A 23,766-nucleotide genomic window follows, 5' to 3' on the forward strand; every position below is an offset into this window, starting at 1 on the left:
TACACAGCTGGGATTTCTTTACTGACTTGTTAGATAACATGGCCAACTTACAGATGTTAAAGTTGAAAGAAAAAGATGATGTCAGTGTTACACATATGAGGCAAATGGGGATTCTTGAGCTGAGGAGAGAAGAAACATCCACAGGGTTCCTGTTTATGAACTGTCACCATCAATGTATTGTAGGGTGCCTGAGTTGATATGGGTGAGGCGAAACACCACCCTAATGTTAAATTGTTGGCTGATGGTTTGAGGAGAAATTCCCAATAGGCTGCTTTTGTTGGCAGGGAAGATTACCCATTCTCTGTATAGCCTGATTCTCTAAGGTTACGGAAACGTTCTGCATGAAATGATGTGTGCAGAGGGTTGTATGTGTGTGAACTTACGTTAAGGTTGCCCTGTCTACCTGCAAGACTCCCATCCCTTATTAGACTTGCTGTCAGTGTAAAAGGGTCAGCAGTAAGACTTGGTTTTAGAAGGTGAAGAGTGTTAAATAGAAGCTGATTTATGAGGTCTTAACTGCAATAAATCCAGCCTCCTGCTGCCAGGAGGCTTAATGACTAGTTTAATGTGGAGATGGTTAAGTGAAGGATTTGAGACTGGAGAGGCTTGGCTGGGCAGTGGTAGTCCTCTGTAAATCTCTTGCAGTGAGTCCTTTTGGTTAACGCCATCCAGTGCTTCCCTTTTCTTGTGTCAGGTTGTCATAGAATGATAGAACGGTTTGGGTTAGAAGAGACCTTAAAGACCATCTCGATCCACCCCCCTTGCTATGGGCAGGGACACCTTCCACTAGCCCAGGTTGCTCAAAGCCCCGTCCAACCTGGTCTGGAACACTGCCAGGGAGGGGGCAGCCACAGCATCTCTGGGCAACCTGTGCCAGTGTCTCACCACCCTCACAGGGAAGAATTTCTTCCTTGTATCTAATCTAAATCTACCCTTTTTCAGTTTAAAACCATTACCCCTCATTCTATCCCTATACCCTCTGATCAGGAGTCCCTCCCCAGCTTTCCTGTAGCCCCTTTAAGTACTGGGAGGCAGCTATAAGATCCAGAGCCTTCTCCAGATGAACATCCCTAACTCTCTCAGCTTGTTCTCACAGGGGAGGTGCTCCAGGTCATCTTCATGCCTCCTCTGGACCTGCTCGAGCAAGTCTGTATCCTTCTGATGTTGGTGCCCCCAGAGCTGGACACACACTGCAGGGGGGGGTCTCATGAGAGTGGAGTAGAGAGAGAGAATCCCCTCCCTCGCCCTGCTGGCCACACTGCTCTGGATGCAGCCCAGGACACGGTTGGCTTTCTGGGCTGCGAGTGCACATTGCTGGCTCATGGTCAGTTTTCCATCCACTAATACCCCAAGTCCTTCTCCGCAGGGCTGCTCTCGGCCCACTCCTCACCCAGCCTGTGTTTGTGCTTGGGATTGCCCCGACCCATGTTCAGGACCTTGCACTTGGCCTTGTTGAACTCCATGATGTCAGCACAGTCCCACCTCTCCAGCCTGTCCAGGTCCCTCTGGATGGCCCATCCCTTCCCTCCAGCGTGTCAGTCGCACCACACAGCTCAACGTCATCAGCAAACTGCTGAGAGTGCCTCAATCCCACTGTCAGCAAAGATGTTAAACAGTGCCGGTCCCAACACCCACCCCTGAGGAAAGGCACTTGTCACTGCTCTCCACTCAGACATAGAGCCATTGACCACAACTCTTTGAGTGCAACCATCCAGACAATTCCTTATTCATCAAGTGGTCCATCCATCAAACTCGCGTATCTCCAGTATAGAGACAAGGATGTTGTGTAGGACAATGTCAAATGTCATGTCTGTGTGATATGTGCATGACAGCTTTGCTGTCATTTGCATGAGGTTTGATGATGTGGATCAGAAACCAAGAGGAGGTCAAACTACTGTATTTTAATTCACAGCTGGTATTACTGCATCCAGTACTTATATTAACTAGAAAGCTTTTGGGGTAGTGTGATCTGGAACCGTGGCCTGGGGCTTGTAGGAACTACCCGGACTGTTGTGGCTGTCCCACCCTGGGGGAATCCTTGTGGGCGGCACTCATAAACATCACTGGTGAACACAGGTGGAATATCATGTTAAGGATCCAACCATTTCTGTACATTTATGTAACTTTAATAATACATGTCAAGGCTGGAATGGATTCTAGAAATAAAGCTGTGAAACAGCTTGAATCTGGACTACTCCCCTCAGCTCAAAGACCAGATAAAATATTGGGGAAGGGCACATGTTTTGGAGGCTGGTCTGCAACTGTGTGTCTGACTGAGGGCTGGGTGAGTGGGAACAGAGCAGGAGTTGCTTTTGCTGCTATGTCAGCAGCCCTGTCTAGCTCAGCTCTGCAGTAATGGGCTTGAAAGACTTTTCTGGGTGACTATGAAGTAAATTTGGGAGTTTCAGTGTCACTTCAGGGCATATAAAGCCTCAGTGGAGTTGCTGTTAGCTAGTACTTTGGTCAGGCTCAGAGGACCCTGAAGTTCTCCCTTCTTTGGTAAGGGTGGTGCTTACCAGAATGGAGTTTCTGGTGTGTTTGCATGCACCTTGCCTTGCTATTTCATTTATAGGTTTAAAGAAGACCTCTTCTCCCAGGCTTTTAAGTGTATATCTGATTGATAGTCAAAACAGAGCTTCACCCTTTTTTCTGAACTTGTCCTTAAAAAATGAGCCTGTAATTTTATGTAAAAAATAGTTTCTGGAGCACAAGGGAGAGAGAAATAATGGTTCTTGACTTGCATTATTTTCTTAATCTCTGTCCTCAATTAAACAGCTGAAAATCCCACTGAACCCACACTGGGCTGGTTTCTGACAGCATTCATGCATTTCTGTGCTTGTGTGTCTGCTGGAGCAGGGATTGTGTCTTCAGTATCCAGGATGATACATGATTTTGTTGCTTATGAGGCTGCACTGTCAGATGCTACTACAGGTTCAAAAATGTTATAAAGGATTTCCATTGGGGGTGGTGGGAAAGAGTTCCTCTTATTATACTTTCATTTCTTTTTAAAACAACACATTTTGCTGAGCTTACCATTGTTCCTTTCCCTATTTTTCAAACCGTTGTTACTCTGGTGTAAGTTGCTTTTGATGTCAGAATCATTTGTTGTACTTTTGAAAATACCCATCTGCATGTCACAGAAAAGGACAGTAAAACTTGCTACCTCAGCAGCCTTCAATGGAAACAATGCTTAAGGCTCCTGAGGAGGTGGATGGTCCCCAGGATTGATGCTAGAAGGTGTATGTGTGTGGGAAGTAAGACAACAAAGGATATTTGCTCTCACAGGCAGGAGAAGAGTCTCTGTTTCTGTTAATATTTCAATATCATGGGAAACTTCTTCAAGGCCATCGGTATCTTCCCCTCCAGTTACCATGGCAAAAATCTCTATCTCCAGTTCCACCTGCAAGCCTGCTGCCACCTAGGAGAGATAGGGGATTACTCACAGGTGTGGTGCATGTTCCATACATAGTCCCTTCCAGTAAATGAAAGGCTTAGTGGCCATCACAGGTGATTGTGTGGCTAGTTACCTAGTATTTGTTTCACTAGAAAGGTCTGTACAAAACAGTGTCTCTTTACATTACAGTCTGAAAGAAAACTGTCAAGTGCTTGCATTTTTTTGCCTTAAATTTCCTTTTAGGTTCCAGAGGGAGTAAGGGGAATTGGGACAGCTGGGGGGAGAATCATAGAGAGGTCTATGCCCCAAGCCTGTCAGTGTTTAAGAGGCACTTGGACAATGCCCTTAGTAACATGATTTAACTTTGGTCAGCCCTGAATTGATCAGGCAGTTGGACTAGATGATTGTTGTAGGTCCCTTCCAACTGAAATAGTCCATTCTGTTCTACTCTAAAAAGAATATAGAGGTAGGGAGAAAAGCAAGATACAAAAAGGATGGAATTGTGGAGAGAAAAAAGAATGGAAGTTATTCTAGCCATCTGTCTGGACTCCTGAGGCCTTTGACACCATCTCCCCAGCATCTTCCTCTCTAAATTGCAGAGATAAGGATTTGATGGGTGGACTCTGGATTATTATAGAAGTTGGTTGGATGGTCACATCCAGAGGGTAGTGGTCAATGGCTCAGTCTCCAGATGAAGACTGGTGACAAGTGGCCCCTGACCCCTCGGGGTCTGTACTAGGACTAGTGCTGTTTAATATCTTCATCAGTGACACAGACAGTGGGACTGAGCACACCCTCAGCACATCTGCTGATGATACCAAGCTGAGTGGTGCTGTTGACACGCCTGAGGGATGGGATGTGCCATCCAGATGAACCTGGACAGGCTGAGGAGGTGGGACCATGTGAACATCATAAGGTTCAAGGAGGCCAAGTGCAAAGTCCTGCACAAGGCAACCTCCAATATCAATATAAGATGAGGGATGAAGGGATTGAGAGCAGCCCTGTGGAGGAGGACTTGGGGTACTGGTGGATAAAAAGCCGGACATGAGCCAACAACATGCCCTCACAGCCCAGAAAGCCAACCGTATCCTGGGCTGCACAAAAAGCAGCATGGCCAGCAGGGCGAGGGAGGGGATTCTGCCCCTCTATTCTGCTCTGGTGAGACCCAACCTGGAGTACTGTGTCCAGTTCTGGGATCCTCATCACAGGGAAGACATGGACCTGATGGAGCGGGTCCAGAGGAGGCCACAAAAATTATCAGAGTGATGGAACACCTCTCCTGGGGAGAAAGGCTGAGGGAGTTGGGGCTGTTCAGCCTGGAGGAGAAGGCTCTGGGGAGACCTTATTGCAGCCTTTCAGTACTTAAAGGGGGCTTATAAGAAAGATGGAACAAACTTTTTCAGTAGGGCCTGTTGTGATAGGACAAGGAGTAACAGTTTTAAACTAAAAGAGAATAGATTTAGGCTAGATATAAGAAATTAATGTGAGGGCGGTGAAACACTGGCACAGGTTGCCCAGAGAGATGGTAGATGTTTCCATCCCTGGAAACATTCCAGGTCAGGTCGGATGGGGCTCTGAGCAACCTGATCTGGTTGAAGATGTCCCTGCTCGTTGCAGGGGGGTTGGACTAGATGGCCTTTAAAGGTCCCTTCCAACCCAAACTATTCTACGATTCTGTGATTTTAAGTACTGAGTTGTGGGTAGGGCTCTGGAGTAGGAGGTTTAACTTGCATTCTGACTCTGCCTCCTTGCAAAAGCCAGTGCTTTTTGATTCCATGCATGTAAAAACAGTGGCAAGGATATTGCTTGGTATTACCTGGATGCTGTGAGGATACCAGCCAGCATGATATTTATTCAGATACAATGCAGAGGTGAAGAGAGAGACTGAATAAAAGCAGTAACTGTGAAAGCTTCCTACTTACTGGGGCAATTTCATGTGCTATGGTGCTTTGCTAGGTAAAAGACATAAGGTGGAGAATAGTTGCAAGCAGGAGAAGAAATAGTTGATGGAAGAGTTTACTAGGTTCAACTCTTGAAGGTATCAAGACAGGAAATAAAGTCTAGGCCTAAGACAGAGCAGATATAACAGATACCCTGAAGGATGGGAAAACTCAGAGGTAGTGGTCAAGTATCCTGTTTACTTCAAAAAAAGCTCTCTTTAACCTCAGTGCTTGACCTGCTATTTTCCACTGAACTTAAGCGTGTTTATCCCTCTGCATTCTGGTGCAGGCTCTGAGACTCAGAGCACGTGGGGTGCTTGGTTGAAGGCAGCAGAGGGACAGTGGAAGGCAGCATCACTTCAAATAATTTTAAACAAATCATGTACCCTGCCAGCTCTATTTCCAGGCAGCTGGTGTGAGAAAACCCCTAGATCACAGAATCATCTAGTTTAGAAAAGACCTTGAAGATCATCTAGTCCAACCATTAACCTCACACTGACTATTCTCAAGGGCCTGAGGGCCAACTAAGTCTAGCAAAACCCAAAAGATCTGTGTAACGTACAGGTCCTGGTGTGTACATCACTCTCAGTCCTGTGTGTGGAGGTGGTTGCTTCACCTGAAACCTGTCAGAAAGAGAAGAGAATCAGTTTTCCAGAAAATGTCTCAGGCAGGCAGAAGGCAGTGCTGGGAAGCATGCAAACAGCAGCAGAATTTGTTAGCTCATCCTTCCTGTACAGCTTGGGCTACAGCGGGCTTCTCACCAAGGCTCAGGTTTCTAACAAAAAAAAAAACCCAAAAGGAGCAGATTAATGGGCCAGACAGTCTCTGAAGAGCTTGTTACACTGCCCGGTCCTTACAACAGACCATGAAAGATCAGCATTCTAAGCCCGCATACACAAAGGAAGCTGAAGGACAAACTATGTCTTGGCAAACACCTGTGTGTTGCACACCCAGAAGTCCTTAATGATCTTTATTTCATGTGCTTTGATATGATTCTATTGCAGAATGCATGATACTGGTATAAATTTTGTGTAAACTGTCTTTAATTTCACAGTACCCACTAAGGCAGTACGTCCACTTCCTCATTTCTGATTGTTTCATATCTGTGCAGTCCTGTGCCCACAATTTTCCCTGTTAAAATCTCTAAAGATCATTAGAGCAGGTATGACCTCTACTTTTGCAAGGCTCTGGACTTTATTCTGTGGTTTTCATTTCCACCTAAAGAACAGTTACCAGCATGCACATGCACCAGAAGCTGTTAAAGGAAACGCAGAAGAGGCATTCCTAGGATATGGAAAGCTCTGGCAGACTTACAAACAGGCTCTCAGAATTCCTGTGCTTTCTCTGGAGTGCTGACTGTTATGAGAAACCTGGCTTGATTTTTGTCAGGATGTCCAGCAAGTTCAGGTTATTGCATGGATAGTTTGGAAGGTGCATAGTTAACTACTGACCCTGTCACGGAAAAAGTTTTGGCTTCAGCACGAGGCAGACAGCACTCAGAATTGCCCACCCTTGGCCCTACTCCTGCCCTCAGCATTTTCTGATGTCATTCAGCAGCCAGACACGTAGTTTTCTTCTCAAAAGGCTTAAAAGATAAGTTGGATGTATCAGAATCATGGTGGTATTTTTCCTGACTGTCTACAGATAGTGCCCTGACATGAAAAATAAAATAAAATGTAATTTGCACATCTTCAGCTCTAGGATGTTGGTCTGTGATCTGCTGATTTATCATGGCATGTGCCGTGACACTTAAATGTGCATTAACGTAAAAAATGTTTCTTGGAGGCTGTATCCAACTAGTCTGATTAAAAAAAAAAGTAATCTGCCATCCATCCTGGCAGAAGAAGCTGTACAGTAGTCTCTCAGCTAGTTTTGAATAGATTGCTAAAGCATCTAGTTGGTTGAGTACTCGCAAGAGATCATGATGATCCCAGCAGGGTAAGTCTCCTATGAGGTCCTCTTTTGATGATAATTAGCTACCCAAGGAGGAAGAACAATAAATGTTTATTTCACTCCAGCACTGTGGTAGTGTCACATACTGTTCATAAGCAAGCAACTGTTGGTAAAGAGGATGTCTCAAACTCAAGTGGGTTGCTCTGCAGAGATGGGGCAGTGGGCCATTTCTCTCCTTCTCCCTCCTGGTGTTGGCCAGAGACAGAACTTGCCTCACTGTGCAGGTACCAGCCAGAGAAAACAAGAACTTTCTGAAACAGCCTATTGGGCAGTCATAAAAAAGACTATATAAAGGCAATACCCCACCTGTGTCTTTGTTGACCTGCCACCTATGGACCACGCTGGCTACTCTGTGACAACATGGGATCCAAGGGTGGTGATTTTTGTATCCCCGCCTCTTCTCTTTCCTCTTTCTGTTCTCTCTCTCTTACACATATTTATGTGTATAAGTTTTGTAGGAGTTGATTTGCGATCGGTTGGTCATTGATGGGTCTCATTGCCAAAGCGCCTTTATTTATTCTCAGAAGGGTTATCAGTTGATTGTTGCCAAATTGTCTCCATTCACTTAGTAAAGTGGTCAGTTAATGAAGTCACCAGCACAGTTTTTCCTCTGAATCATCATGGTGACTCAGCCTGCCCTGCAGCTCTGCTGAGCAGAGACTGGCTTTTCCACTGGCATGCAGGCTCTGGGGAATTCAAAAGATTCACCCCCCTCATAACCCACCACGTGGGACAAGACAGGTACCATAGTAAAGGGATGCTGTGACTGCTGAGATAGTGTCACTGTGACACCTCTTTCCACTCTCTTATTAAAGAGGACATCAAACTGTAGGTCATCTGCATCCAGAAAAGGTAAGTTTGGCAGGTGCTTACTCATGTGAAGAGTGCTCCGAAGAAATAGGATCCAGAAGCTGCAGCATATCAAGGCCATAAAACTTGCATGCTCAAGCCCAAGAATGTTTCATGCCCTCCTTACTGTTTTCCTTAAACCAGTGCTAATGTTGCAGGAAAAAACAAAAACTATTTATCACCAGTGCTGAGAAGAAGAACCAGCTTTTGAATGGATGACCAACATGATAGTAGGACGTTTATGTCCATGCTTTCAGTTAGCCTCCCTCTCCTGGGATCTGTGGGTCTAGCAGAAAAAAGGTCCATATAACAGGAGTGGTCCAAGCCTGGCTTACTCTTTAAGTTTCTGAAAGAACTGTATGTAACTGTCCATTAGGACAAATGGATGAGGTTGGCCTAAATAGCAACTTTCAGTAAATATACTAACAACCTCTCCAGCTGCAGGTGGTGATGGAGAATAGGTGGGAGTGAGAGGCTGACATTGGAAAACTTCAGTGGAAATTGCTATCTTAGAACACAGGAATTTAAAAAACTTGGTTTTTTGGCTCCTGAGGCTTTTGAGCCATGTGAAATGAAAGCTTCCTGCTGAGTACTGCAATTCTTGAAACCATCTGGAGGGATTATAACCATTCAAATGAAGCTTCTTTTAAGTGACAAACCTTAAGTGGAAGCCCAGAAGCTGTAAGGACTTAAGAGACTGTGTTGCAGGCTCTCCTCTAAACTAAAAAGCAAGGTGTATATATAGCACTGCTAAGGTAAGTGCAGTTGAGCAAACTGAATGGGAGGAATATGCTTTTCCCTTTTTTTTGTCACATTTATGGCACCTGAGAGGACAGTGGTCATAAGCACACCTGCCTGAATAATGCTAAAGTAAAACCACTGGAACTGTGCTGGTGTGGGACTGACTAAATGAATGTATGTGCAGTCACTCAACAGGGGAATTCTAAGTAGAGAAGAGCAATCACAAGCATTTTCTTACTGTATTTATATATTCTTTAAACCAGAGCTGAGTACATATGTTAATTTCCTGGGATTTGTCATGCAGGGCACAAGACAATCTGCTGGACTGCAGACCTAGAAATGGATTTACTTGTCCACACCCCACTGGGAAGGCAGTGCAGTGCTATTTTGTCCCACGCACTGACAGGGGTAACAGTAAGGGAAACGTGTGCACAAATAAATGCTTTATTTCATCCTCGGCCTCTCCTTGTTCCCAGTGTCATCACTGGAGCTGGTTCTCAGTGCAGCTAAAGACATGTGTCTACCTGAATACAGCTGCATTTCCCAAAGCCAAATGTAGTGCTGGTTACTATGAAAGACTTTGTTCCTTGAAGCAAAGAGCTTCAATAAAAACCAGTCAATCAGCTGCAGTGGGCCAGGACTATGCATACAGGACCTGCTATTTCTTACTGCTTTCTATTTTCCTAGTAACACTAATATACAAATAATGTTGAAGTATTTCTAACATCATCTCCTCTCCTCTATGCAAGTCATTATCAAATGACTCCACATATAAAAATACCATTTGTTATCAAAGTTAAGCAGATCAGAAAGTTGACAATTAACAAGCAATGTATGTTTGGACAGTTATAAACCAAAGGTACTAAAAATTCAAACTAACCTTGAGAAGTTCACACCAACATTCTTCAGGATCACGGTGGTTGCATAGGTATAGCCTTCCTTTAGGACTCCGAGTGTCACTCTGGTTGGAATAAGATGGAAGCCACTAAGATGCTGTCTTGCTGTTGCAAGAGAAGATGTGTTGACCTTGCCTGCAGCAGGATCTTCTATCTTTGCAAACAGAATTAAAATTAAATTAGATGACAGAGAAAGCTGGTGGCCATCAAGTTAAGTTCAGAGTTACTTAGCCTACATTTGACTGTCCACTCATCCTGAAGAATTACAAAAAGACATCCTAATTTGAGAAAAACCTGAAGAGGCACTTTGAATGTTGTCTGCAATTTATAGTGGTCTTAATTTTCAGACATTTTTAAGCCATTGAGATGTCCCAGGGTAGTGGGACTCTTGTCTCTTTTCGATATCAGTGCTTTTATACAGGTGCTTGGTGCAGAACTATGTTTTTGGCATATGAGTTTGTCCTAGCAGCTGAGAGGAAAGGTACTTTTAGAATTGCCATTAAACTTATACATAAATTGCAACCACTATGTTTCAGTAAACAGATTCAAAATACTTTCCAGTATTACTCCGGAGTGAAGATTTTATGCAAAAGAGAAGATTGAGAGGATATTAACAACAAAGGTATTGTTTTACCTTTTTGTTTGGTATGGAGTTTGGTTTTCTCCCTTGAAGGGATGATGGTAATTTCACTTTCTCTTTCCTTGGCTGTCCTGCAGCATTCACCAGCAGACTCTGAACTTTACGTTGAAAGGGTGTCTCTTGTGATCTTGCAGCATTGCTTAGGTCTGGAAAGGAAAGATTTCCAAAAGCATGAAAAACTAATCATCATATTCACCCTAGTCCTAAAGTTCTTGATCAGATAAGATTTTTATTTTCTGTAAAAGCATTTGATTAGCACAAGGACAGAAGAATTGGTCTCATTTTTATTTAAGAGGTCAAGAAATGCATTAAGAAACCCCCTAATAGTAGCAAGTAATTAAAATATAACTAATAAGTTGTACTGTAATTATTAGAACTAATTAGTTGGAAGCATCACAGTGGAAACTTGCAACGAAAATATAAATACCTGTGAAAGTGATTAAAACCAGAAGAGGGGGTACAAAACCCCAAGCACTAAAATCAAACTTGAGGACATTACTGTTCCAAAGGCAAAGGCATGCCTGCACAGCACAACCACCAGTTGTGCAGAAATACCCAGGCTGGTCAACTCAAATCTGTATGTTCATTTAACAACAAATTCCAGCCCAGGCCCCAAAGCAGTACAGCTCTGCCACCACAACCAACTAGGAAGCCCTGTCTCTGAGCACGATTTTTTTGTCTTGAATGCAACAATTCATTTGTATGGATGACGTGTATGCTTCTGACTCTGGGGTTGAGATGATCTTAGCTATCTTTTCATCTTTGAACTGTGCTCTACTGCATAATGGAGATATACTGAGCACAGGGATGGGCAGACCAACTCAGATCTAAATACAACTTCTTTTGCTTGATGGCCTAAGGTTCATGTAATTTGTTGTGAAGTCTGATAATCTCTGAAAGAAAAACACAAGACAATTATGGTGGCTGTCTTCTCACCACAGGTCAATCTCTAGATCAGCATTTTGTATGGAAGAGAATGGTTTTTACTCAGTTTGGACTGCAGGCACTGTCTAGCTGGAAAGCTAAGTCTGGTCAGTTAGTCATTGTGAGGAGGCAGAAATGTTGAAAATAGCATCTTCTCTAGATTCCCCTCTTAATTCCAAACAACAGAACTGTAGGTGGCAGAGAGAGGCTTCCCAATCTACACAGCAAATGCCCAGATCTTATAAAAAAAAAGCTAAGCATGGACATGATGGAAAAAACACTAGCATTTCTTTTTCTTGCCTAAAGATAAGCAACATATATGCTCTGATATTATAAGTTTCTGTAGTTTTGGCATCTCTCTCTCCACATACACCCTCCCCCCATCCCCCCCAAGCTGCTGTTCCTTTTGTACGCACCCGGTGGGCTCTGGAAGTACAGGTTAGTACATCTGCCCTGAGGTCTATGGATTATGCATAAATAACAGTGCAAATTTGGGAAGTTTGAAGGCAACAGCTCTTGCAGAGTCCCGTTACTAAGAAAGGGTATTGGTATTGTGGGAAGGAAAGGAGGGGAGAAGGGAAGCTCCAACTATGGGATGCAATGATAGATTTTGCAAGTACGCACTGCCAAAGCTCAGCTGGTGTGGCATTATGTGAGAACCAAAGGTTGGGGCTAATTAAAACAGACTGGTGGCTCTCCAGTGGGTGATCATCCAAGGCTGTCACCACATGCAGATGCATAAATTAAGTGAGAACAGTAGACATAGCAAGGAAAACAAAACTGAACTGGGATGTTTAAAAGGCAAAGATCATGTAACCACAGCAAACTCTACTGGAGTCTTCTGTCACAGGCCTTAATGAGTAGGAAAAATTGGCTTGTGCAAGTTTTGTTAGTAGAGAAATTACTTCTTGGCTTTGTCTGCAGTTCTGCCATCCCCATCATCCCCATGTTGCTACAGCAGTCTCCTAGGGTGAAGGAGAGAATCTCTCCCATTAGTTTTATACCTCTCTCCCTTTCTTCCAGTCTTGCACTCAGGTGTATTCAGAATGCTGAACAGAGATAAGTGGTTTTAAATTTCTATTGTAAATATTTTGCAAAAAGTTATAAGAAAATAGTTATTAACCTTCTCCAAACAACATTCTGGAAGGCAGCTTTACCTGTTGTGCTGCTGGAACCTTCATTTTGTTTGGAAGGAGCCTGCAGCAGAAGGCCAGATGAAGGTGAGGAATCACTCATGGTATTGAGACATTCAGATGCTAAAGGAAAAAATAACAGCATACTGTGACAAGTGTTTTTCATGATTGTTACCATTTTCATAAACATGAAAATAAAATAAAATAAAAAAAAAATCACAAAGTCTTTAGCACTTTCATTTAGACAGTCTTTGAAAGCTATGTAGCCATGAGAGGCTAGGTAAATTTTGCATGCCACATTTTTACTCCACTGGGCAACAAAAATAAAAAATGTGTCTCCTGTGATCAGTCACTTTTTGCTCTCCGGCTAACTGAGCAATAAGTCATAGAGGGCTAACGGACAATCCAACACAGCTCTTCTGGTGATTGCAAAATGAGGAAATATGGGAATTAGTAGGGTCTGATAAAGCCCCACAGAGGACTGCTTTCCTGATCTGATCCTTTGTTGTGTATAACTTTTAATTTCACTATGTGATTTCAGTAACTTCTCAAGGCTGCTTTTCAGACAGAACTGAAGGATTCCTCTCAGTGTTGTAAAGCTCAAACCTAAGATGGTGGTTCACTGTTTCACTGCTTCCTGTCATCCAGTCACTACACTCTTCCTATATCCTTCAAATTATCTTTAGCCTGCACGTTTCCTCTTCCATATTGCTTTTGCTGCAGTCTTCAAGCAGCCCCTCTTACCACTGAATTTCAGAATTCCATCTCCCATATTTTTTTCCTACAATCATACCGGTCTTTTTCTAAACTTGGCCTTGTTGGTTCTTGCTCATCCACCCCTAGCTACTGCTTATTTCATTTAAGTTTTTCTTGCACATTTTGCATCCATCCACCCCTCATTCATCCAAAGCTGATGGCACTTTCACATTCAGTGATATCTGCAAAGGCTCCTTTAATACAATAAATATAGAAGTTTCACAGACCACATTAATATTAATGGATTTAATAGGAACATTCCCAGATACTGGAACATGCTAATCTATACTGTTAATTTATTAAGAGCACTGGTATGACACTGACTGCACAATTTAGCAATCTCCCCAAAAATGCTCTTGGGTACACTAGTTTTGGCCAGGGAAAAGGCCATCTTGTTCTGGGAAACAGAATTTACACAGCCTACTCCATACTGGTGGATCTCAATGTCAGGGAGTGCTGCTGGGTATGTGTCATGTATCAGAATAGATATAGCCAAGTAGTCTCTGTGTCAAAATGATTGGGAATATGTGGGGTCAGAGAGTGTAATCTTAAATTTAACTGCAATATGAAATAACTGGATAAAACAATGAAGATGATACTAAAACGTTGCCAGACAGTAGATTACCTCTACTGGGTTTTTTGCTCATCTCTAGAGGGAAATTCCCACTTCCTTTTTTTTGAACTGGAGGAAGTTCCATAGACAGTGCTTCCACATCAGGAAACTACAGAAAAGTAAGAAAGAGGGCTTAGGTCTCCCAACTAAACATTTAGAAAAAATCCCAGCAGACAGCCCCAACCCTTTTGGGGAAAAAAACCCAAACAAACAAAAAAACAAAGTGCAAAGGAAACCAATAACCAGAACCAAAGTGGTAATTATTTTATAATTATACATAAGTATACCTCAGATTCCAAAGTACATTTTTTAGTATGCTTTATGCACTTACATCACTTGTCAGGTGAGATTACGACAGGAAAGATCCCAAAGCCACCTTTAAATCAGGAGGGTTAGTTTTACTAATTCCCTTTCTAGTTAGCAGAAAGAGGTTTTTGAGGAGTAAGTGCAAAGACCTGAGGTTCAGCTCCTGCTCTGAATCAGAGTCTCTCCAGAGTTTATGTAAGGAATCCACAGTTTGTACTCAATGTACATATACCATCTCCAAGATATGTTTCCTTTGACAAAGGCATGTAATTCCCAGTATTAATTCTGCCATGACTACGCTCTGTAATGGTTTCTTGAGATAAATTGAGGCTGACATGTAAACCCACAACTGTCTTTGTGGGAGTATGGCAGAAACTACCTGGCCTAACACAAACTCATACAGTTTTCAGCTGTTACATTACCTTTTTTAGGAAAAACTCCTTGCTGAATTCTGATTCAAAATATGGAGGGATTATTTTGTTTCTCATTGCCATTAAAGACTTCTTTTCTTCATCAAGTTTTTTCCTAAGTAAGTTTTAACATCATTGGTAAGGAAAACAAAGAAAAAAGCATTATACTGAGTTCACTGTTTTTCAGTATTAAGTTTAAAACATTGAGGAATGGAATTGATAAAGGCAAGTGGTATTTTCTCCCCTGGTTAATCACATCAAGCGATATTCTTGTAACTGCAATTTTCTCAGTAGATAGATCAAGAACAGGCTGGTCCGGCACACACAGACAGTGTCCTCCTCAGATATGGAGGATATGATTGATGGAGGGGCTGACCAAAATGCATATGGACAGTGGGTTGGCTGCTATGAAGAGCTCCTCCAGTTCTCTAAATCTCGTGGAATATGTCCGAGACTGCCAATAGCTTCTTTCCAACCTTACAACAAACATTTAATCTGAGAACTGGTATTTCAGATGCACTGATAAAATTTGTAATATAAAACTAATCTAATTGTTTTATCGCAGAAAAACTTGATGGATACAGAAAAAGCTGTTCAAACTTCTGAAGGTAAGATTCAGAGTAAAGACCAGTGATATTTTCAGCCTGATTTAGTCCAGTTTTGCACTACTGACTTGCAGGGTTTAAGATCAGCTCTGAAATTATCATTCTTAATCATACTGAGAGTTTTGACACCGGCTTTAGAGCCAGAATTACACAATGTTCTTGGGTGCTGGCTACTCAGATATATGTATTTAAAGTAATTCTTTAAATAGAATGCAAACCAGTGTAAAATGCTCTATTAAAATATAAATCTGAAATTGTAAGTTTTTTTAATCTTAGGCAAGTCAGAAATCAAGTAAGAAGCAGCTCAGAAAATAACTTAGTTTTCGATTTCTATTTAATCTTTCACAAAAATAAGAAAGAAAAAACAAGTTTATGCTCATAATATTAGTTCACCACCATTTCAAGTTATTCTGTTTAATGTAAGAAATAGTGAATCTACATAGCTGTCACTATAATTATTTTAATTCCATTGTGAATGAAGGTATATTACTGATAACTTTCTCCATATTAATCCTAGCTCATGTTTCAGGTTTTCTATTTCAGCATAAATTAAATACATATTTTTAATTCTTCAAACTTAAGCAGTCCTGCCCGATTACACTGCGGAATGTGACATTTCATCAGGTTCATAATGCCCTTTCCTCTAGAACTGAAAATGATAAAGGTTTCAATGCACAGTGCTTAAATTAGAAGTTTTTGTGTGGTCCTAAAGAATTGTATAATGCAGCAATATAATTATGTCTCTCCACAGAATAAAAATCTTTTAGTAAACTTCCTTTCCCAAAATAGTATTTTTCTCTCAGTTAATAGAGGCTTTGAGATCACTCCTATTTTTTTTCAAATGCTTTTGTGAATTACCAAATCTGCAGACTGAAATCCAGTGACTTTTGATAACTGATCAGAAAATCTCATGAAAATTCATCTGATTATGAAATGTACATTTTCAGCAATAAAATTTTAGCAATATATGCTGTTTCAAGCATCTATATAGATTTTTTTCTTGATCTCATCAAACAGCTTCACCACTTATAAGCAGGAGATAAAGGGCATTTTTTTTACAAATTTGGGGCCAGTGAAATCAAGGGGATTAAGAATTAAAATTGAAGTTCACCCTTAAATACAACTTTCAGTGTTACAAAGATTTTTACATTTATATACATACACATATGCACACACATTTCCTCCTGTAAAAGCACTTCTGATCTGAAGAATATAGCACCTGCCTCAGAACTCCCATGAGAAATACTTTACAAACAGGAAATTGAGATACAGGTAATTCCCAACGTAGAACATTCAAACGTGGCAAAACAGGCCTTGCTTTAGTGCAGCATTGATTTTTAAGATGACCCTAATCTTAAAGTTCTTCTTAAAGATAATGAGTTTACCTACTGTCCACACATTTTACCTCTTAAAATGTTCTTAGAAATGCAGCTGCGTTTCCAAGTTGTAAACCATGACTGTATCCTGCCCTTTATAGGTGCAATGAGGTGGGGAGGGAGAGAAGCCTCAACAATCAAGTGAGGAGGCAGTGGATGTGGTAGGCAAGCAAAGGGCCTGGGTGATGTGAACAGAAGGGACTTCACACTCAACTAAACAGAGCTGAAGTGGGGTCACACCAAGCATATGCATGTAAATAAGGAAATGTGTATGGGATGGCACTGTGGGAAAAGCTTTCAGACCCTTTTTGGGCAATCAGCAGGGCTGGGTTCCTCTCTGAAATGTATGCTACTTTGTGCAGCACAGGTAACAAACAGGAAGAATTCTGTCTGTGCGCACTCTACAGGGTGATAACCTTCCTGCTATCCCAGAGAAGTGGATGGATAGCTCACATGAATGGAGTGCTGTGTGGATGGGTACAAGCTCTTTAGAAGGGCAGACCAAGAAGGTAAGGAGGGGAACTTGGCCTGTGTTTAAGAGAGCAGCTGGGAAGTGTGGAGCTCTTCCTGGGGATGGGTGATGAGCCAGCTGAGAGGTTAGGATTAGTGGGCAGACCAACATGGATGACATTGTTGTGAGTGTCTCTCTGCTATAGACCAGCTGATCAGGAAGAAGTGGTAGATGTGGCTTTCTTCAGACAACTGGAAGAAGCCTCATGTTCACAGAATCACAGAATCATCTTGGTTGGAAAAGACCTTGAAGGTCCTCCAGTCCAACCATTAACCTCACACTGACTGTTCCCAACTCCACCAGATCCCTCAGCGCTGGGTCAACCCCTCCAGGGATGGGGACTCCCCCCCTGCCCTGGGCAGCCCATTCCAACGCCCAACCACCCCTTCTGCAAAGAAATACTTCCTAAGAGCCAGTCTGACCCTGCCCTGGCACAGCTTGAGGCCATTCCTTCTTGAACCATGTAACAAGTGATAGGACAAGAACCTCATCTCCAGCTCTCTGCAACCTCCTTTTAGGTAGTTGTAGAGGGCAATGAGGTTCATAATACCTGGTCCTCATGGGGGACTTAAGCCACCCTGCCCACCAGTGTAAAGCAGCTCTGCGGAGAAGGACCTAGGAGTCCTGCTGGACACCACACTGAACATGAATCAACAGTGTGTCCTTGTGGAAAATACCACCAGCAGAATCCTGGGCTGCGTGAGGAGGAATGCTCTCAAGAGGTCCAGGGAGGTGAATTTTTCCCTTCTGCTCAGCACTGGTGAAACCACATGTGGAGTACTGTGTCTGTTTCTGTGCCCCCTGATACACAGAAGGGCCACAAGATTTAGGGCTTGGAGGATATTTCATATGAGGAGAGGCTGAGAGAGCTGGGACAGTTTTGCCTTGAGATGCTTTGAAGCTGATAGATGCGATAGATATATGTCTGGGGTTCTATTTGGAAAATCAGCTGGGATTTGTGGAATACCTGAATCTTAAACTAAAGCATCAGCATTTAAAAATATAAATTATTTTCCACACTGGTGGCAGAACCAGAAAACAGAATACAGAGCTTCAGGCTTCAGCCTTGTTTTGAATAGCATGTTAACAGTAGCACTGCTAGGTTTTGAAAAAAATGACACTCAAGCCATCCATTCAGCTTTTCTGTTGCAGAGAACACCCCATTATTTGCTAGCAAGCCACTGGACCATTACCCAAGACCTGGTGAAATCAGTAACAGTCTTTCCAAAAGCAGACTTCAGTAGGCTCATAAAATAAATAATTTTCTGTCCTACTAATACTATTACCTGTGCTCTTCTAGTCTGCTCTGCCACTTGGACACTGGTGTTACTCCTTCTGGGCTGAATAATCAGGAAAGAAAAAAAAAGTAGTGAAAATGAGAAAACTAGCATTATGTTCTATAAGTATCTTGTAAATAAGTATTTTTGTAATGCTGGAAAGAAAATGCTCTTTATGAGAGTATGTTATGTTTGCACAAAATTGTTTGCTCATATCTGCATTTTTATTATATTATTCAATCAAACAAACCCTCAAAATCCTTTTCCAAGAAACTTTAAAGTATCTTTCAGATAAGGAAAGAGAGGCACAGAGGAACAAAATAATCATAGGAAAAGCTAGTGAAATGTGATATGTATCAGAGAGCTAGGTCCTGGTCCTTAATGACATCACTAAAGCACACTGCCTTGCCTGTGTGCTCGGTTCCATCTTGTGTTATTTACATTTGCATCAGTTCTCACTAGTCTGTCCTACCTGAACCTCTGCTGTTGGTCCTCTCTTTGCACAGTGATTGTCTTCTCTGTGTGATACTGGTGCTGAGAAGCCACTGCCTGTTCATACAGCTCAGTTACGTGAGCTGCAAGGTAAACAGTATTAATGAATGTGTATGTTCTGCTAAGCACTGCTGAATGTTATGAATAAAAACCATAAAAGGATATATTTTTAATGCATCTTTTTGTCACTTGATGAAAACCTATCATTCTTTATTACTGCGAGAAAAAAGGCAGAAGAACTTAATTCCAAACTCAAGTTCAGAATGTTAGCATATAGGAAATTAATTCAGTTCAATGTAGAAAGCACACGAAGCAGATTGAGTTCATATCCCCACCTGTATTTCCTGAAATATCTTTTTGTTCTTTCAAGATACAAATCAAATACCTGTGAAGAGGAAAAGTTGCTGACGTTCAGACACTTTCTGACTACAGAACAGTGTTCCAGGTCTCTATCTCCAGCTGAAGAAAATAATGTGGGCTTTCAGGGACCTTTATTACTTTCAGCTTACTTAAGTTGTGCTTAATTGTGGCTGTGAAGCAGCCATAATCAACATTCTCATGGAAGGAACTACTACTTAAATATGTATAATGGAGAAAAGCCAATCATTCCATATTTAAGATTGTGACCAGCTCTGGGGCTTTAATGAAGTGTTTTCTTGTTCTCTGACATCTTTTATAAAATGTGTTGTTCATGCCTTGAACCTAAACTGTGAGTCCAAAGAAAACAAATTTCTTTGGCAAAACTTGAGTATTTGAGATATATTTGACTATGGCAGTATCTCCTAGTGTTTCAAGAATTACGTAATTGCAAACTTAAAATTTTGGTTTTTTGGTCAGCTTTGTCACCATAAAATATACTTTTATTTTTCTGCTTTTTCTGTTTTTACCTCTTTAAAAGTTTTCTTTCCCACTATCTTCTTCGTTAATATTATGTTAAAATTGCATGTCCACTTAAATCAGAAAACTGTGTAGCAAGCATTTCTTGCAACAGTTTCTATTTACTTTGCACAATAAGCTTTTTTTAACAAGTAGAAATACTCTTGACAAGGCAGGAAGGGCAGAAAAATAACACTAAAAGGCTAGCATCACTAGGGGATTGAATACTACGGAATTTTTCTTATGGAAAAGGCTTATGGATTTTTAAAAGAAACAAACATCTTAATTTTTATTTGTACATATTGAAAACACTTATAAATGTTAACGAGTATCTTATAAAAGCTTTAACGTAAGTTTATGAGGGAAAGCTAATACACCATTCCATCTTTTCCCTTAGGCAAGGTTAACATAAGCAAAACACATGATTGTTTGAGATCAGATTTTCAAGTGTAATAAATAACCAGGGTTTATCTAGTTGCTTTGAAAAACTTGTATGGAAGTTGATACTTGTCATGTTTCTTATACCTAAGAAAACTCAATGCATGTGGAAATGTGTGTCAAAATCCCAAATACACATGCCTAAACACAGGAATTGGTTTTCAGAGGTACTGAACCATTGATACTAACAATTTCTAATCACCTGTGAAGATCACACAGAAGCTCATAGATAGCACATAGATGAATTCACCTTTATGTTCCCTCTTTAAAAATAATACTGCAGTACTTTAAAACTTACTGTGATATTTTACAATTTTAAAAGACAGATACTCAATTTTTATTACCTCTGTCATTGAGATTTTCAGTTGACTTCTCCCAGTTCGGGAAGGACTGCAATGAAGAAGGAATAACTGTGATCACATGAGAAACAGACCTTACACAAACAGCATCTTGTTCAAAGGGTTCCCATCCTAAACAAGTGTTACCTTGTTGCCTGAAAATGTGACTACAAGAATGGAGGTATTTCAGTGTGTTAGAAAACATGAGCTGGGAAAAAATGAAATTAAGTACGATTTCGCTGGTCTAAACAGGTATTAGTTTCCTTCTTGATGACCTACTTCACAGATGGCTTTTTATTTTATATAGTTGCTGCTTACTAAATCAGCTAAGCCAATTCATAATCAAACTCAAATCCTTCTGCAAAAGATTTGAACCAGATCTAAAACTCATGGTCACAGCAAGAAGTCAAATGGGAAATGTATTCAGAAATTTGTAGGAGCTCTCTTGTGGTTGGTTTACAGTAAAGTGTCTGAGGGGTAAGAGACTCTAAACTTAGCTGTTTCCTTTATTCTCATGCTGTCCTTGAAGCAGTTACCTGAAAACCAGATTTCCTGTGACCAGGCAGTCTAGGTTGTAACAGAGCTGGGGAACAGTGGAGACTTGAGAGGAGTGAGACACCAATTCCTGAGTCACAGCAGATCCACAGTGAGACTCTACTGCTCAGGAAAGAGTTGTCCAATGTGAAATCTGGAAATGTGCTCATGGTAGCTGGGACAATCAACAATAATTAGTCACTAGACAAGTTCATTTGAACTGAGTAGCATGTGAGATTCAGCACCTGGATCTCATCAGAGCAAATAAGTATCTGCCTAGAGGATAGAGGCAGATGGAGTTATGGATAGATCACTTCTCTATGTTCCTCTTTCCAGAAAAGTTTGAGTTCCTTCCGGGTTTGTTTTGTTTTGTTTTCTAGATATTTACTCTCTTTTTAGGACTTGTATGTCACTAGAAAGTACTGAGCAAAAATATATATATGAAAGCTTGTAGTATCAAAAATTAGGCCTTAGTTTCAGCAAATGAAAATGCCAACTTGGCTAAAAAGTTCAGAGACAAATTCTAGAATTACATGGGGTTTTATTAAGCTTGTACAGGAGAGAAAAAAAAAAAAAGTAAAGTTATAAATCTACCCAGAAAGCTAGGAAAAGGAAATTAACGACATTTAAAACTGAAAAGATCTCATTCTTAATGTTTTGCAAGTTGCGACAAGGTTTAAAATTTAGAATCTGAAGCTAGGATGATGTTTGTTTCCTAGAATACATTCACTTTTGAAAGCTTGATTGATCATCCAGGAGTGAATATTTAAGCTAACATGTTTAGATTTTATTTTTCAAATGCCAGATTTTTTTAAATTCTGTATGTTTGAATTTACTACCTGAATGTTATTTGATTAAATGGAAATAAAAGTATTTCCTAAATGAGACTATAAAGAAAACAGCGTTTAATAACTACTAAAAATCTAGTGTGTGAATTCACATCATGCAAGGTACCCAATTTAAAGAAAGCTGTAGGAAACAAATTTAAGAACTGAAATAGAGCAAACTGATCACTCTTTACTTAAGATGTAAGTAGTCTTTCTCTCATTCATCCTAATTTATTCCACTCACTTCTGCTGCTCGAACTTTCCTACTTTTTTTCACCACTCATCTTCTGCTAACCTCACTGCTTCCTGACTGCTACCCCAAGTCCCTCTTCCCCTATTTACCCACCTTTTCCACTACGTATTCTGCTCCCTTTTCTTTTCATGCTCTAATTATCTGTGCAAATTAACAGTACATTTTACAAAAAATAAAAAATGCTGCTCAGCAGTAACAACAATATTCCTCCAGACTGTTTTGGGATTATCCCAAAAGCAGGGTTTAAACTCTCACTATGGAGGAGGCTGTGGTTGAAATACAAATCTTTCAGCTGCAATGACAACAGACTGGAAACATCCTCATCCTAATGGATGTTTTGCTGTTTTATTAATGGATGTTTTATTAATGTGTTTTAAGGCTGACACTTCCAGTGCAATCCAATGGTTTTATTTGAAAAAGTAGTTAAAAATTGTATTTTTCTCACCGTAAGCAGTTCAAGGAGACTTGCAGCATTCTGCTTTTCCTCTTCTGTTCTTCGTTCTTTTACATTCATCTCTTCCAGATCATTTTCCTGCTTTAAAATATTGTCTAAATATTCCTGGTAGAATAATGAGAAAGAACAAGAAAGATGCAAATGTTTTCTTTCCAGAGGTAGACTTAGGGGTCACATATACAGAAAAAAGAGTTTGTAGAAGTAATGGATGTATATGCTTCCTCTCAATATCATAAAGGCCCTTTCTGTGAATTTGTGTGAATGGGTTATATAGATATCTAAAGGTTTGCATAGAGAAACAGTTTTTTAGAAAATCCAACGCATCGAAGAGAGGGGTGCATGCTGAGTAGGTAGCAGGTGAAAGCTGACCAAGGACTAATCAACTCTGAAGACTAACAATACTGTTGAATCTGCAAAAACTAATATACTAAGGACATCAAGAGTCTCTTGAATCTCTAGCAGGCCACTGGCACACGCTAGATTCCATAATGAACTGTGTGACTTGGACCACGTCCACCAGCTGTCTAGGTGCCCCTGGCCCATCAGTGTGACCCCCTGCTTCCAAGGCAGGTAGGTTTGGCCTCCCTGCACCAGGGAGGCAACTATGAGTGAGCGTGCAAGTGTCTGAGTAAACCATATGAGTGAATAAAAGAATGTGTTGAGTAAATAGATGCTATTAATAATAATCAACTATATTATTAAGATCAGTTTATGAATAAAAGGTGTTCCAGGATTTTTTGTGATCTATATCTCCCTCCTGTTTGATCTCCTATTAGGGAAAAGGAAATTTACAAATCATAATTGAAAAATTACATTCAGAAAAAAATTGGAAGCTCTGTTTTTAGACAAGTGTTTACTTTGCCAGAATCACACTAAGTGCTTTTCTTTTCCCAGATTTCTTTATGCTTTAGAAGATCAGTTGGATGGAAAAAAGGGTTCTTACAGAAGGTTGTCCTAACACACAACTCTGCTAGAAAGCTATATGCAGTATCAAGCTTTGTGAATAGACAAGGTTTGCAGAAGCAATCTGTTTCCAGTTCCAGTTCTTCATTCCTTTATAGCTCTTAAATCTTAAAGAAGATGGAGAAAGCAAGAATACCTTCTTTTTTAGATCCTGATTTAATTTTGACAAAGTGTATATTTGACTAAAGATTGAAGATACCTCTTTTTGGAAAAATCCATTGATTAATACTGATTTATGAGCATTGAGGATATTTCCATTGCACATTA

General features: G+C 40.8%; 1 protein-coding gene across 1 annotated transcript in view; it reads right to left on the bottom strand.

The window, feature by feature from the left end:
- Positions 1-23,766, bottom strand: part of SPAG17 (sperm associated antigen 17) — a 128,455-nt gene that overhangs the window by 4,829 nt on the left and 99,860 nt on the right. Inside the window, exons 36-47 of the mRNA XM_026844081.1 lie at positions 22,528-22,641; positions 20,475-20,520; positions 18,797-18,899; positions 18,334-18,387; positions 14,568-14,670; positions 13,852-13,948; positions 12,495-12,593; positions 10,408-10,559; positions 9,758-9,927; positions 5,897-5,957; positions 3,274-3,418; positions 1,939-2,076 (exon numbers count right to left, since the gene is read on the bottom strand). Coding sequence (XP_026699882.1) covers positions 1,940-2,076; positions 3,274-3,418; positions 5,897-5,957; positions 9,758-9,927; positions 10,408-10,559; positions 12,495-12,593; positions 13,852-13,948; positions 14,568-14,670; positions 18,334-18,387; positions 18,797-18,899; positions 20,475-20,520; positions 22,528-22,641 — 1,281 coding nt within the window. The 3' untranslated portion in view covers position 1,939. The remainder of the gene's footprint in view (positions 1-1,938; positions 2,077-3,273; positions 3,419-5,896; positions 5,958-9,757; positions 9,928-10,407; positions 10,560-12,494; positions 12,594-13,851; positions 13,949-14,567; positions 14,671-18,333; positions 18,388-18,796; positions 18,900-20,474; positions 20,521-22,527; positions 22,642-23,766) is intronic.

Source organism: Athene cunicularia (assembly GCF_003259725.1).
Source record: "Athene cunicularia isolate RWA chromosome 1 unlocalized genomic scaffold, athCun1 chr1_part1, whole genome shotgun sequence".
Lineage (NCBI taxonomy): Eukaryota > Metazoa > Chordata > Aves > Strigiformes > Strigidae > Athene > Athene cunicularia.